Genomic DNA, 16,153 nt, shown 5'->3' on the forward strand with positions numbered 1-16,153 from the left:
ACTTTTTTTCTAAGTCGTACTCTTAAAAAAAAAAAAAGAAAATATTTTCTAGTACAATCTTGGGATATATTGCAATACATATTGTGAGACACGTATCCCGATACACAATACACAATACATAGAAAGCATTTAAAGTATATACTATGACTTAGTAAACTTAAACAACAGCAGTACCCTCAATAAAAAGCAGTCTATTTAAGTACTTTACTTTCTGATACTATCTATATATTGTAAATTTGAAATACTCCAATTGAGTCTGAAGAAGTATTCATACTTCCTACTTTACATGGTCTATTCTTGCTATACTTTTACTCAAGTATTTTTGTTTTTCAGTGATCAATTGAAATCAGTCTGGAAATTCTCCTCCAATATCAACCTGTGAACTATTTCCTTACACGCCTCTCCCTTCCTGATTACTGCTCTCTTATTAAGATGTATGTTTATTAACTAATTCCTGTACATTTAAACTTTAGTTCATAAAAAATAACCCACTTTGAAGCAGCTGCAGGTTGCTTTGATGATGCCCCAGTGCTTCAACTGTTTGGTATCTAAGCCAGATTGTACCTGAAATATGTTTTACAGCCACTAAGCACATAAAACACCATAAAGAGTCCACCTTTTTAAGCTTAGTTTAAAAAAAAACATGAATTAACAACAAAACAAACAGTTTTCAGCCAATATGGCTCAATTTTAAACCTTTTTATAAGAGAAACAAGCACATATTTAAAAAGTTTTTCCATTTGTGCAACCCTTTACATATGTGTAATATATGTTTCATTGTTTTCTTCCAGAATTTCAAGCTATGGTCCTGTCCTGAGTTTTATAAAGGCGAAGAACATGTCTCATCTCTGGCCACTTCCACTCTTCTGGAGTTTTCTGATCCCACTTTCTACACCGAGGACGAACACAGTTTTCTAATCCATTCTGCTCGTGTGATACTTTTAAATTGCTTTCTGTTGTTTTAAGAACAAAAGAAATTTTAAGGTATCTTTTCAGTCTGTTGGTCCAAGATTATTCGTCTGTCAACACTCTCCCTTAAAAATGAACACAATAAATAAACAGGTGGAAAACAAACATTTGGGTGTTTGAATTGAATGAGTCTTCCTTGATATTTTGTTTTGTCAATTAAATAATGATCTTCTTTATCAATAACTTTTAGTCTAAGTTCCACAATAGTCTTTTTTTATTCAATTCCAATGCTTAAGCAGTTATTCAACTTATACCAGACAGTATATAGTAGAATAGATTGTTATTAATATTTTTTTACAAGGTAAATGCTTGAATTTGATATAAAAAAACATGTTTTGTGTAAAAAAGTTTTCACAGAATTTTAAAAATATCATAATTTCACTCAAGATTAGTTTATTTGCAGTCAAACGGACTCAAAATATGTCAATTTTGTGTTTGTCACACCCTGAGAAAGCTATTTATTTTTCTAGTCCTCGTCTTTTTCTCATCCAAATAATCTATTTCTTTTATTTGAAGTCACTTTTCAAATAAAATCTATGTTTCAAGTAATCAATTTAAGATATAATGTGGATTTAATGGTTAGAACTGTTAACAAGTATTTTGAGGACTTTTTAAGTCTTCTTCCTATACTTGCTAAAGCCAGTACATATATTTAAGTAAGTGAGACATAAAAACAAAATTTAAAATAGTAAAAAATACAGAATTAACCAAGATAGTAAAAGAAAAATATTCCAAATATTAGCTTTAAAAATGTACAAAAGGGACAAACGGTTTTATTCAGGGATTAAAAAATAAATAAAAGTCGTCCTTTTAGGCCAACGTAGTTTAAAACTACATAATGTATAATAATAATAATAATAATAATAATAATAATAATAATAATAATAATAATAATAATAATAATAATAATAATAATAATTCTCCGGAGAGACTAGGAACTAATAATTAGTTCCGCGCACCATCACCCGAGCAGTTGAACATGTGACACCGCGCTGTCAAAACCAGGAAGTTAGGAATGTAGAGAAAAATGCGAGGAGTATTTCTTCTCGTTGATCTTATTTTCATGACTTTTCTTAGTTCTCAGAAACCACACGGCCGTAAATGTCTGGAAGGGTTGCGTGAATGCATTGAAAGGTGAGTAATGACGCCGTTTTTTCAGGAAGGTTTGAGCTTCAAACAGAACCGCTGCTAGCTTAGCTTAGGTAGCTCTCCGATGCCGGCTGGGTTCTGGCGTAGTCACAGGTTTTTGTTGAACCGGGGAAGCTTGGATAGAATTCGGAAACATTTTAAGATTAAATTTAAAAATTGATTTTATTTAGTTTGTTTGCGCTTTTTAAAACCATGCACAAATAGGCCATTGTTTGCTTATTTTACGTTATCTAAGATACTGTTTGGGGGTTTTCCCCTTAAGAACATAAAAAGTTTCTCTACTCCCGTCTATCGAAATCCCAGATAAATTCGATAATGTTGGTAAAATTCAGTCACTTAAACATAAACAAATCCTGAAGCCAACCCCTATTTTAAAATACATGGAAAGGTTGCAGATTATAGATTAAGAAATACGTTTAAAATTGTTTCTAAAAACAGTTTTAATGCTTTAATCCAATAAAGATTCCAACCAGATAGTCACAGTACATTAGAACTCTTAAAATGTGTAACAAGTGTTGTATACTATCAGTTAAAACAACCTTATAGTAATAGCAAGACTCGATCTGTTTGTGTTTATATATATTTTGAATAAACCAAATGAATAGTCAAAGTCAAGTCAGTGAAAATGAAAAACAAAACACATTTTATGTCAAATCCCTTGGAAACAATGCCTGACATGTAATGGCAACTTAAATCTAAATCAACTTAATTCTTAAATCTAAATATTTTAACACGTTTAATGTGTTTTCTTTCATATTTTTCCTACATTCAAGTTAAAAAATGAAAAGATAGGATTGTGACATCTCACTCTGATCAAAATCCTCTGACCAACTTTATTGTTAAGTGCTGATTTTAAGCTATGTCTTTTTTTTATTCATTTTTTTAAATAAATATTTTAAAATATGACATATAACAGATATTTCTGAAATGTTTGAACTATTTTAACTGGTCTATCTCTTGAACTATTTGCAAAGATTGAATCACAAAACGAAGTAAATACTATGAATACAACATTTCAGTGCACATCTTCACTGAATATCACTTGAATCAAGGATATTTTGACAAAATTATATAGTTGTGAATATCCATCCATCCATCCATCTTCTTGGCCGCTTCTTCCCTTTCGGGGTCGTGGGGGTGCCGGAGCCTATCCCGGCTACTGATGGGCGAAGGCGGGGTACACCCTGGACAGGTCGCCAGTCTGTCGCAGGGCCTCAATCACACACCCATTCACTCTCACATTCACACCTAGGGGCAATTCAGAGTCACCAATCAACCTATGAAGCATGTTTTTGGACGGTGGGAGGAAGCCGGAGTCCCCGGTGAAAACCCACGCATGCACGGGGAGAACATGCAAACTCCACACAGAAAGGTCCCAGCTGGGAGTCGAACCGGGGCCTTCTCGCTGTGAGGCAAGAGTGCTAACCACTGCGCCACCGTGCAGCCCTTTAGTTGTGAATATTTGGTATTGAATTTAAATTATTCTTTAGATTCTGTATATTATCAATTAAATTTGGCTGGTGCCTAAGATGTTTTTCACTTGATATTTGGCCCCATGGAAGAGGAACCGTCATGGTTTTTGTCTAACATGGTTCATAATTCTGTTAACTTTGGTTATTCCAACTTTTTCCCAAACTTCCAACATCGTGCTGGATTAATAGTGACTCTTTCACCCCTCCTTTATACCTCTCTGGTCGAAGAATAACATTTTTTTGTTTGAAAAGTTACATATTTTTGGGAGTATGCGGCGCATCAAATTAAACGGTCAAAGTCAAACTTTCTTAAGCTCATTTAGAAACAGTTCAACCAGTGTGCGCATCACTCCGTCAAGCTCCTGACTACACTACCCACAATGCTCTGATATGGTCAAAACAATACAGTAAGGGTCAATTCATTTAATTAACTCTAATTCAATTTTAGTTGCTCAGATTTACACATTTCTGACTGAGACAAATAAATATAAATAAATTGCAATTTTTTTTATTACTGCTGACATCACACTTCCTACTATGATATTTCCTCCATTAATATCATCATATGTTTGTTTATTTGTTTATTTAAGGATCCCTCATAGTCTTTACCAATCTAAAGACTATTTTTTTCTCGGGGTTTATTTCTAAAAATATGTATATGCATTTATTACAATAATTAAGAATAAAGTTTACATTAATACAGAACATATTTATAGTCTTTACAGTTACAGCAAAGAAACAAATTAGGCAAAACGTGTGAAATTCCTAAATTAAGAGATAAATCAGATATGTAATGTCATTTAATGATACATTATTGATTTCTTAAGATACTATTATTATTTGTAGAGGCAGTCAGAATTTTGTTCTATATTTAGCTGTTTTTTGAGAACATTAGTTGGTCTTTTATTTTGAAAGGAAGTGAACCCTTTAAAAAGTTCTAAACTATTTTATGTCTTGTGGAAACAATGATTACGCTTTATTTTTTTTAAAAGTATATTTATCATAACAGTAACATTTTGTTTTCTAAAGGTTGAATCAAGTGTTGAACGTCCCCGCACTATTCCATGTTAATCCTAATTTTTGGTCATTTTTGTTTGTTTTTGTCTTTATTCCACAGGCACACGGCATGCTAACCAAACTGTCTGTTGATCAGGGGGAATCCAGACACAAGTTACACTAATGCTCATGATTAGGTAAGGATCAAAAGTTTACGTTTGTGCTTCGAAATGCTGTTTATTTGTTGGCAGTGATGGTTTTTGTGTCGGTTTCAGTCCCAAGATGGCCTCAGGAATGCAAGAGAAACAGTACACGCCATGTCTTCTTAACTTTTTCATTTACAATCCTACGTTTGGACCACGAGAAGGAGAGGTGAGCGTCAACCCATCGCCTCATCTGAGGGTTGATTCTACTCTGGGTTACTAATAATACAAGTTTCTTCGCAGGAAGAGAAGAAGATTTTGTTTTATCATCCAAGTGAAGTCGAGAAGAACGAGAAGATCCGAAATGTGGGTCTTTGTGAAGCCATTGTACAGTTTACCAGGTAAAGCTCAGAGACGTGAGTGAGTAAATGTACCGTCATTTCACTCAACCCACAGTGTTAATGTCATTAAACATAATTCAAAACCGATTCATAATTTTTTTTTCCCCGCAGGACGTTCTGTCCCACAAAACCAGCTAAGTCTCTGCACACGCAAAAGAACCGGCAGTTTTTCTTTGAGCCTGAGGAGAACTTCTGGATAGTGATGGTAATTTTATACTTTGAATATTAGTGTCTTTTATTTTGGAGTTAAAACACTTCCTCCGTTTTGACAGGTGGTTCGAAACCCGATGATCGAAAAGCCCAACAAAGATGGTAAACCCCCGACAGTCGAGTACCAGGAAGAGGAAATCCTCGTGAGTACGAAAAAGATACTTCACTGCTGAAAATGATTGGAGGAAATGAAATAACTGGATTTGATTCTAGGATACGGTGTACGGTGCCGTGGTGAGGCAGTGCTACAGCATGTATAAGGTCAGTTTCAGTGCATTAATCAGGTTTTTTATTCATTTTTATTCAAATTAGCTCATTTTTATAAGTAAAGCAGAGGCTAAACTTAAAAATATTTTCACTAAACATAAAAAGTATTTGGAATAGGTTATAAAAAGGCTGTTTTCTCACGTTGCAGCTTTTTAATGGCACGTTTGGCCGAGCGATGGAGGCTGGAGGAGTGGAGCTGCTCATGCAGAAACTTGAGAAGTTCTTCTACAGGGTAAGAATCCTCCTATCATGTGGTCTTGTTGCCAGGTGGATTTGTGTTTTGGGTTTGCTTGTTTTTTTAACTTCAATATACAAAGTCAGTTTCATATGATGAAGCTCAATGGAGTTTAACCCTTCTGGTGTTTTTGTTAACAAGGGCGTGATGTTTGGAAACTGAACTGTGTAAATACATGTCCGAGATGTTTCTACGGAACCCCTAAAGGGACATCTAAGTTAAAAAAAAAAACTGTTGTAAAAAAAAAAAAAAAAATTTTTTCTTAAAATTTAATAAAAACAAATGTTTTTTTAGTAACTATCTGGTGCGCACCAGATAGTTACTAAAAACAATGTATTTTTAAAACTAAATGAAAAAATATTTTTAGTAACTGATACGCACCAGATAGTAAGTGAATTTTTTTTCCTGAAAACCGAAGGAAATATGTTTTTTTCAATTATTTTGGTAAAAAAAAAATTAATGGTCACTAACTGGTGCACACCAGATAGCAACTGAAAACCCTTTTTTTTCTAAAACTTGTAGAAAAATATTTTTTTTTTCTAGTTAATGGCTGGTGCACACTGCACACCAGAAAGTAACAGATGTGCACCAGATAGTAACTAAAAAAAATGTTTTTCTAAAAATTTAAGTAAGTTATTTTTTTCTTAAAAAAAGGGTTTTTCTAAATATTGAAGGAAAAAAAATTATAGATTTTTTAATTGAAAAACTTAGTAACCAGTGCGCACAAGATAGTAACCAGTAAAAATTGAAGTTAAAAACAAGTTTTTTTCTAGTTACTGACTCGTGCACACCAGAAAGTAACTGATACGCACCAGATATTAACTAAAAATTGAAGTAAAAGTTGTTGTTTTTTTCTAAAAATTGAAGTAATTTTTTCTCTAAAAATGTAAGTAAAGAATTTTTTTTGGAAAAATAATTAAAAAAAAGTTTCATTTTCTAAATATTAAAGAAAAAAATGTGTATATTTTTTAACTGAAGTAAAAACGTGTTTCTTCTGGTTACTAACTGCTCCACACCAGATAGTAACCAGAAGAAAACATTTTTTTTTCTAAAAATAGAAGTAAATACATTTTTTTCCTAAAAATTGAGGTAAAAAACGTTTTTTTCTGGTTACTAACTAGTGCACACCAGATAGTATTTGAAAAAAACATTTATTCTAAAAATTAACGTAAAAACAATTATTTTGACTATAAATTGAAGTAATTTTTTTTTGTTTTAAAAACTGAAGTAATTTTTTTAAAAACTAAAAATAAAAGAATAAAAATAATCTGGTTACTAACTGGTGCGCACCAGAAAGTAACTGGACAGTTTCTGTCAGGCAGTTAGTAACTACAATTTTTTTTTTTTCTTCAATTTTTTTTCCTTTAGTTTCAGTGTCCTTTTAGGGGCTTTGTAGTTTGCAGTCGAACCTTTCTTTTTTTTATTCTGGTTGAAAAAAGTAATCAAATGAGTTTAAAAATTCATTTGTCGTCAGGAAATACCCTCCTCGGGGTAAAACGGGATTCCCTTTCCGTCATGTAAAGAGAGAGCTTTATCAAAGCTTCTCATCCCGCCAGAGTCTCCACACGGCGTCACTCAAAGTTTCTTATTCCGCTTTCTTTATTGCGCTGTAAACAAGCACTTGTTGGCAGGTAAGCTAACCCCTTTCTCCTTTTCTTCTCCTTTGTTGGCGCGCGTGTCGGCCCGGGGTTTCCAGTATCTGCAGACTCTCCACTTGCAGTCCTGTGACCTGCTGGACGTTTTCGGAGGCATCAGCTTCTTTCCTCTGGACAAGATGACCTATTTGAAGATCCAGTCTTTTGTTAACAGAGTGGAGGAGAGCCTGAGCCTGATCAAATACACCGCCTTCCTCTACAACGACCAGCTTATCTGGTACACGACCAACACTTGTTGAGAGTGCGTGTCTGCTTGTCAGTTTAATCCCCCCCTTCTGTCAGACGGCGTTTGGTGACAGGAGGCCGGCGGGTTTGGACGTGTGATTGGTGGTTCTCAGATGCATTCCTGCTGCGAATGAAGTCCAAAAGAGCAGAACATCTGGAGTGAAGTTGCTTTTGTGTGTGCAGGAGTGGGCTGGAACAAGACGACATGAGGATCCTGTACAAGTATCTGACCACCTCGCTGTTCCCCAGACACTCTGAACCCGAGGTGAGGAGCCCAAACGGATCCAAACGATCAGCAAACTAACCAAAGAGGAAACAAAAGAGGAAAAAAAGCCATTTAATTTAAGACATTTCATCAATTTTTGTGTTCAATTTGAAGTAAATAGTTTCAACAAATGGCTGCCAGCTCTGCAAACACTTAAACAATCATGTTCAATTCATCAGTGGGTCCAGTTTTACATTCAAAGTCCCGCTCTGATCATCTTTTGATCTATTCCAAGTGGTCTTTTAATCGTATTTATGCCGTTTTCTGGCCAAAACCAAACAACCACCCGCTCCTGGAAAGGGGCGTGTCCAACTGAGGAGCACAAACAATCTGTCCAGAAATGAGGCGAACGGACGGGTCCCGCATGAAGCTACTTCTAAACTATAATATGTTGTTCAGAAATAATCCCCGATCTTTATATGAAGCTCATAAGTTGTGAAAAGAAGCCTAAAGTGAACGAACACAAACAAAAACAAAGTATTTTGTGGCAATTTTTTTATCTAATGGATTAAATAATCTAATTTTACGCAGTAAAACACGTGTTACTGGACATGTAATGAGTAGGGTGGGGAATTGATAAATAAAAATGAATTAATCGCATGCCTGGGAAAAATTAATCGCAATTAATCGCTATACATTTTTTTTTAGTCTCATTATTTACCGAACACTTATTATCTGTAAATAATCACAATATGAAATCTCACATGAAACTCTACATTTAGAACATTTATTTTTAATTACTGCTGTCAATCAATTGCAAAAAAAATTGATTAATCGCACTTTTGTGTTGGGATTAATCACGATTAATTACAATGTTTTACCAGGTCAAATTTATTTGTATAATATGGCACCGGAACATGGATCAGATAATCTGTTTTTTGTGAAAAAGTGATCGAAACCACAAAAATAGCAAGAATAAATTACTAAAAACTGATTGAATATTTATTTATTTTGTTAACAACCATGGTATAAGCGGGATAATACCTGACAAAGTGTTTTAACGCACGCCGTGGAAGCCTGAAGCGCCGAGTTAAAGCGAAGGACTGTTTCATCGATTAATTTGTGGTAATACATATTAACGCATTAATTATTTTTGATTAATCGCATGCATTGATGCGTTAATGTTCACAGCCTTAGTAATGAGTAAAAAAATACCCGAATTGATTAATAATGCCATACTCTACTAAAGTATAATGTTACTGTTTTTGTTTAAAGTCCCAATCCAACTATATATTGTAAATTATGGTCTTTTAATTATAATGATGCAGTTTTTAGCCTAAATGAAAAACATGTTGTTTCTTAAGACATATTTTCTGCAGGAAATTTCCCAGCATTCCTTGATTGAAACTCTCTCCTGCTAGCTTATAGCACCTAAAAGCCCTAGCTAACATTAGCATAGCCAAAAAAGAAACAAAAATACATCAATATCAGAGCATTTCAGCCAAAGAGTTTTAAGTCAGACTCCAGCTCAATTGAGGAAAATAAAGACGTTCATGGATCTATTTGTCTCCATAGGGATTAATTTGGAATAAGACCAGAGAAGACAGACTTATAGCTGCTGCGTCACAAATCCAATCTTTTTGCAAACCAGTAGTTTTACTGTTTCTGATCCAAAGCCACTTGAATAAAGAAATATTCATAAATTCATTAATCTATCCTCCATCATGAGAAAAATGCTACAAAAACATGTTAAAAACATCCAAAACACGATTTTCATTGGAGTGGGTCTTTAAAAAAACAGATTTTACACAGTAAATTTGTTGTAATAAACAAGTTACTGAACATGTAATAAATTCAAAGTTCTTTGGTAATCAATTACACTAATTTTTTCCACCAAAAGTTAACATTATGGTGTAATAAATCACTTTTGTAATGAGTTACTTCCAGCTCACAGTAGCTGATTTACACCTGATAATTTAAATCACATGAGAACGGTGCAGACGAGAGGCTTGAAAGTAAGTTTAATCCCAGAGGAAACAAAAAAATAAATCCAGACTGGACATACATTCATTTTATTTTTGTATTATATTCATTTTCTATAAAGCAAACTGAAGCTGACTTGGTTGTGTAATAAGCCACCTAGTGGTTACACAGGGAACTACATGAACTGTTACTTTAATTCTCAAACTTGCATCAAACTGGACTTAAAACACATCCCAAAATATCTATATTTTTAGACTAAACAATAAAAAAATAAAAAAAAATCAGTAATTGGACGGTTAAACTCTCATTAGGTAAAATCAAATGTGGATCTGTTTCACTGACAGGTGTGAACGACACAAATCTCTCCCAGAATGCACCTCACTTTGATCCTTCTAATACTAAAATTATGTAATTTTACATTTACGTTATCTATATGACGATAATACTTGTCTAAATATCTTTAGAAATGACCTAATATGCTTTTTTATCATGTTATTTATGTTTTTGCAAATATCAGCGTAGAACTAGAGACAATAGAAATGCCCTTCACATAAAGATAAATGATTATGTTTCCTTCACCTCTAAATAACGAGCAGATAAATCTGACTTTGTCTCCTTTTACTCCACTTTAGCTTTCTAAATGCCATTTCCCTTTCAGGCACCTTGTGGAACTCCAAAAACTGTGAAGCTTTTCCGGGTAGAGCAACCGAACACATTTTAAAACCTTTGACTTGTTGAATCAATGTTTCTGATTGTAGCGATCACAAATGGATAGGTGGGCTCCTGATCCAAGCTTTTGATCTGTCTTCCTTTGTATTTTATGATCTGGAAAATGGCACAGAGGGAAATTATAGTGTGATTTAGAGTAGAGCAACGCAGAGAGAAACCTTTTTTTTAAATTATGTTTTTTTTTCTCTTTATTTTCGTACAGTTGGCTGGCAGGGATTCTCCTCTGAGGCCGGAGGTCGCAGGAAATCTGTTGCACTATGGAAGGTAAATCCCCCCTCCCATCTGTCTGCTTACCTTGGAATATTCATCTGGAGTATGAACATATCTGGGACAGCGTAATACTTGTGTGATCATGGAGTCGCAGCAGTACAATAATCTGGATTCACTCTGATCATCTTTTGATCTATTTTTAAAGCGTTTCCAGTGGTCCTTTTATTGTAAATATGCTGTTTTTTGTCCAATTTTTTTAAGAACTGTAGTTTTCTAGAAAATTATCTCTGCAGAGCAGCAGTAGATTGGTAGAATATTTGGTTCGGAGTCGTGGGCGGGACTAATGCGATCTATTTGTCTACAAAAAGGTAGATTGGAGCTTGTGTATTTCCTGATTCAAAGCAATTTGAGTACAAAAAAATACTCAAAAATGTCATTTTTTCAGCTTAATTTTCTTTATATTTGTCCTCCATCGTCATCAAAATGCTACAAGAACATGTTAAGAACACCAAAAACAGAGTTTTTATTTATTTATGAATTTTTTAATATGTTTTTTTGTTCTTAGGTTTTTGACAGGACCTGCCAATCTAAAAGATCCAGAGGCTAAATTCAGGTTTCCGAAGATATTTGTCTCCTCTGAAGACGGCTACGAGGAGCTGCACCTCATAGTGTACAAGGTGATTGATCAATTCACGCTAATCCAGAAATATTCAATCATTTTAGCTGTACAATAAAAAAGAAAACTGATTTAAATGGATTTAAAGGATTTGTTTTCCATAACACTGTTCTCATCATTTATGGAGTCTGAAAATAAATAATAAATCTTCTCTTTTTCAGGCGATGAGCGCTGCAGCTTGTTTTATGATCGATGGTAAGCCTGGACTCGTTTTTCCTGGTTCTAAATGTGAAATTCAATCACATTTTATTGCTCGTTGACCTCTTAATCATGCATATGAAGTTAGATTTAGATTTTTTTTTTAATCCCTACCTTGTAATAACCAGCTGTTTTCTCCCTGGGATCTATTCCAGCCTCGGTGGAGCTGACGAGGGAGTTCTGTGAGCAGCTGGATGGCTTGGTGGGCCCTCAGCTCACTCTGTTGGCTTCAGACATATGCGAACAGTTCACCATCAATCGCAGGACGTCAGGGTGGGTCGAGGCTCCACAAATCCTGCTTTCCACTCATTTTGTGTGAACATTTTGGGGGGTTTTGCCACTGATAAAAATTTAGCTTTTAGACTGAGATATTTTTGCTGAAATATTATCTACAGTCCAAATTAGCTTAAAAATACTCAGATGCTAAATTAACCAAATGAGCTAGCATACTGTAAAGATAATGGTTGGGGCTAAATTAGCTTAAAACACTGTAAAATATATATATATATATAAGTTAGCTAAAACAACTAGCTTGTTGGTAAAATTTAGCAAAGTGCTAAATTTTCTCAAAAAACATGCCAAATTAGCACCCAAAAGCTAGCATGTTGCTGAAATATTAGCTATGGTCCAAATTAGCTTAAAAATACTTAGATGCTAAATTAGCCAAATGAGTTGGCAAACTGTAAACATAATGGTTAGGGCTAAATTAGCATTAAACACCTGGAAAAACAATTGACTAAAACAGCCAGCTTGTTGCTAAAAAGTTAGCTAAGTGCCAAATTTGCCTAAAAAAACTCAGTAGATGCCAAATTAGCCCTCAAAAAGCTAGCATGTTGCTGAACTATTAGCTAAAGTCCAAATTATCTTAAAAATACTCAGATGCTAAATTAGCCAAGTAAGCTACCATACTGTAAACATAATGGTTGGGGCTAAATTAGGTTAAAAAACATGGAAACAATATATATAAATAAATTAGCTAAAACAACTAGCTTGTTGGTCAAATTTAGCTAAGTGCTAAATTTTCTCACAAAACCTTCCAAATTAGCCGCCCAAAAGTTAGGATGTTGTTGAAATATTAGCTATGGTCCAAATTAGCTTAAAAATACTCAGATGCTAAATTAGCCAAATAAGCTAGCATACTGTAAACATAATGGTTAGGGCTAAATTAGCACTAAACACCTTGAAAAAAATTAGCTAAAACAGCCAGCTTGTTGCTAAAAAGTTAGCTAAGTGCCAAATTTGCCTAAAAAAACTCAATAGATGCCAAATTAGCCCTAAAAAGCTAGCATGTTGCTGAAATATTAGTTACAGTCCAAATTAGCTTAAAAAAACTAGGATGCTAAATTGGCCAAATGAGCTAGTATAAAGTATAAGTATTAACAAAATGACTAGGGCTAAATTAGCATAAAAGACTGGGGTAAAAAAAAAATGCATCAATTATCTTAAAAATACTCGGATGATAATTAGCCAAATGAGCTAGCATAATGTGAACATAATGGTTAGGGCTAAATTAGCATGAAACATTGGAAAAAATATATATAAATTATCTAAGGCAGCTAGCTTGTTGCTGAAAAGTTATCTTGGTGCCAAATTCGCCTGAAAAACTTCAGTATATGCCAAATTAGCCCCCCGAAAACCTAGTATGTTGCTGAAATATTAGCTACAACCCAAATTAGCTTAAAAAAACTAGGATTCTTAATTAGCCATATAAGCTAGTATAATGTGAACTTTATGGCCAGGGCTAAATTAGCATGGAACACTGGGGGTTAAAAATACATAAATTGGCCAAAACAGCTAGCTTGTTGCTAAAATTAGTTATTTAACTGCCAAGTTTGTCTAAAAAACCTCAGTAGATACCACATTAACCCCTCTAAAAAGCTAGCATGTTGCTGAAATATTAGTTACAGTCCAGATTATCTTAAAAAACTTGTATGCTAAATTAGTCAAATGAGCTAGCTTAATGTGAACATAATGGTTAAGGCCGAATTAGCATAAACACTGGAAGATATATAAATTAGCTAAAGCAGCTAGCCTGTTGCTAAAAAGTTATCGAAGTGCCAAATTCACCTAAAAAACTTGAGTAGATCCCGAATTAGTTAACCAAAAAAGTTAGCATGTTGCTGAAATATTAGCTACAGTCCAATTTAGCTTAAAAAATAAGGATACAAAATTAGCCAAATGAGCTAGCATAATGTAAACATGAAATACATGAATTAGCTAAAACAGCTTGGTGCTAAAAAGTTATCTAAGTGCCAAATTTGCCTGAAAAACCTAAATAAATTGCAAATTAGCCAAAAAAATGTTGCTAAACTATTAGCTGAACTCCAAATTACCTTAAAGTACTCAGATCCTGAATTAGCCAAACGAGCTAGCATATTCCAAACATAATGGTTAAATGTTAAATTAGCATAAAACACTGGGGGAAAAATTAATTAGCTTAATAAGCTGGCTTGTTGCTGAAGAAAATTAGCGAAATAGATTCCAAATTAGCCTAAAAAACTGTAAATGATGTCAAATTAGCCCATAGAGCTAGCATGGTCCTAAAATAAAAACTCGTTGCTGCTTTGGTTCAATAAACTCAAACTAAATTTAGTTAAGACCTGTAATAAATTTATAGCAAACAGTGAAAACAGCTTAATTTATATAGCTTTCTATCTATATTAGACACTTATTCTATCAAGAATAAGTGAGTTTCTAATGCAAATTGTTGCGTGTTAACTGCAGCACTCCTGCTGTCTGTCATGCTCTGTGCGTAATAACTGCCTGACTTCCAGTGACAGACGAGACTCTTCATATCACTGGATATCCTCGGGGCAGCACTTAGGCGTAACTCAAGCAGGGCATCACGGAGGACCAGCAAGCTCGCTGGCACTCCCTTAATCCTGGCACATTCGTAAAACCCGACCTGTAATCTAAAACTGGCCCTGATGATTTGAAGCACTTTTTGTAATCAACTTAGTGACCAAACCCCCTAATAATTAAGAAATTCCTTATGTGGGTTGCCTCTGTGTGTAGCCCACCTCTCCTATGCGTTCATATCTATAAATATAATGAATAAAAATCCACCTTTTTGGATTATTTTGATGCATTTACAAATAGGATGTGAGCTCCTGAGAGCTCTCGTTTTAATGGGAGTTGTCTTCACTGATGTAACCCCTTTAACCGTCGCTCCACCTGTGCATTCAGACCCGAAAAAGAGCCCCAGTTCAAGTTCATCTACTTCAACCACATGAACCTGGCGGAGAAGAGCACCATCCACATGAGGAAGACGGCCAGCGTCTGTCTGACGTCTGTCCACCCAGACCTCATGAAGATCCTGGGAGACATCAACTGTGATTTTGCAAGGTGAAAGAAACTTAGAATTTCCTCCTAAATCCAGCCAGATGTGCTTTAGGAGGAAACCCGTCCAGGCTTTTCATCCCTCCGATGACATCGGATCCGTCAGATCAGATCTCTGCTTTTAATGGCTGGTTAAACAGGTCACCTGACACTTTGATGTGAAAGCGGGATAGCCTTACACTTGGACGCCGTCTTATATTAGAGTTCAGAAGTAGACTGTCACTTAGAGCAGAGAACTTTTTTTTCTGCTGTGATCCGAGCTTATCGGATGTCACGAATCTCAGAGATTAGAGGCGGCGTCAGGAATTCTTTAAATTTGTGCTTGTTACGACGATTCTTTGACTCTTTAATGTTCTGATGATAAAAATCTCAATGGTTTATTTAAAAAATACATTTAAGATAATTTATTTTGTAAAAAAAAATGCTCAAACGCAATGCATTGTGGTCTATATTCCCAAATCTAGTGAGAATTGGTGCTTTCTGGATTTTTGCAGAGAATTTTGCTTGGAAATTTCTAGGAGAGTCCCCTCCCCCATCCCAGAAAGAGGCCCCCATCTTGAATTAAAAATTAGCTTAGCTTTAATACCAGCTATAAATTAAAACTCTTCTAAAGGATTTCAATCTATTGCCTCCCAACTCCTCAAGAATCACTGAGAGGCTACTTAGGTGAAAAAATTTTGCTTTTAGCATTTGTTGATTTTGAACACCATTAGCGTGGCTAGCTAGCAAGAGTAGCATTCCACTGTTACTTGCACATTTTTTGCCAAAATATTGTAAAAATTGAATACATGAATTCCTGGCTCAACTTGAACAAAACAATATAGCATACAATAAAAACATATTAGACATGTGGGCGTGGTTCACAAAAACCACGGTTGCTAAGGAAATCCAAAAATGTACTTTTGCCGATTGTTCTAAAAATGACATAGATCTGTCAGTCACTCCAAGACGACCAAAAACTAGAATGGTTGCTATGGAGTAAAATCAACAGGAAAGCCGCCATTTTGAAAAAGAGGGCATGTAGCAGACCCACAGTCAATAAGTGCAGGTGAAACAGGGCCGGCGGGGGTGGGTGGAGCCATTCAAGGCCG

General features: G+C 34.8%; 2 protein-coding genes across 4 annotated transcripts in view; both read left to right on the top strand.

Annotated features, from left to right (window-relative positions):
- Positions 1-1,076, top strand: part of pvalb9 (parvalbumin 9) — a 4,912-nt gene extending 3,836 nt beyond the window's left edge. For both annotated transcript variants that reach the window (XM_024285146.2, XM_024285145.2), the window contains exon 5: positions 792-1,076. In XM_024285146.2, coding sequence (XP_024140914.1) covers positions 792-817 — 26 coding nt within the window. In that variant the 3' untranslated portion in view covers positions 818-1,076. The remainder of the gene's footprint in view (positions 1-791) is intronic.
- Positions 1,077-1,928: 852 nt separating this feature from the next.
- ccz1 (CCZ1 homolog, vacuolar protein trafficking and biogenesis associated) overlaps positions 1,929-16,153 on the top strand; it is a 15,481-nt gene continuing 1,256 nt past the window's right edge. Inside the window, exons 1-16 of one of the 2 annotated variants that reach the window (XM_036217078.1) lie at positions 1,929-2,103; positions 4,708-4,783; positions 4,862-4,958; positions 5,033-5,130; positions 5,242-5,335; positions 5,403-5,483; positions 5,554-5,601; positions 5,756-5,839; positions 7,539-7,714; positions 7,906-7,987; positions 10,569-10,607; positions 10,842-10,903; positions 11,415-11,526; positions 11,687-11,720; positions 11,879-11,996; positions 14,910-15,068. In XM_036217078.1, coding sequence (XP_036072971.1) covers positions 4,770-4,783; positions 4,862-4,958; positions 5,033-5,130; positions 5,242-5,335; positions 5,403-5,483; positions 5,554-5,601; positions 5,756-5,839; positions 7,539-7,714; positions 7,906-7,987; positions 10,569-10,607; positions 10,842-10,903; positions 11,415-11,526; positions 11,687-11,720; positions 11,879-11,996; positions 14,910-15,068 — 1,298 coding nt within the window. In that variant the 5' untranslated portion in view covers positions 1,929-2,103; positions 4,708-4,769. The remainder of the gene's footprint in view (positions 2,104-4,707; positions 4,784-4,861; positions 4,959-5,032; positions 5,131-5,241; positions 5,336-5,402; positions 5,484-5,553; positions 5,602-5,755; positions 5,840-7,538; positions 7,715-7,905; positions 7,988-10,568; positions 10,608-10,841; positions 10,904-11,414; positions 11,527-11,686; positions 11,721-11,878; positions 11,997-14,909; positions 15,069-16,153) is intronic. The other variant, XM_024285522.2, reaches the window with a different exon arrangement.

This window comes from Oryzias melastigma, linkage group LG19 (assembly GCF_002922805.2).
Source record: "Oryzias melastigma strain HK-1 linkage group LG19, ASM292280v2, whole genome shotgun sequence".
Classification (NCBI taxonomy): Eukaryota; Metazoa; Chordata; class Actinopteri; order Beloniformes; family Adrianichthyidae; genus Oryzias; species Oryzias melastigma.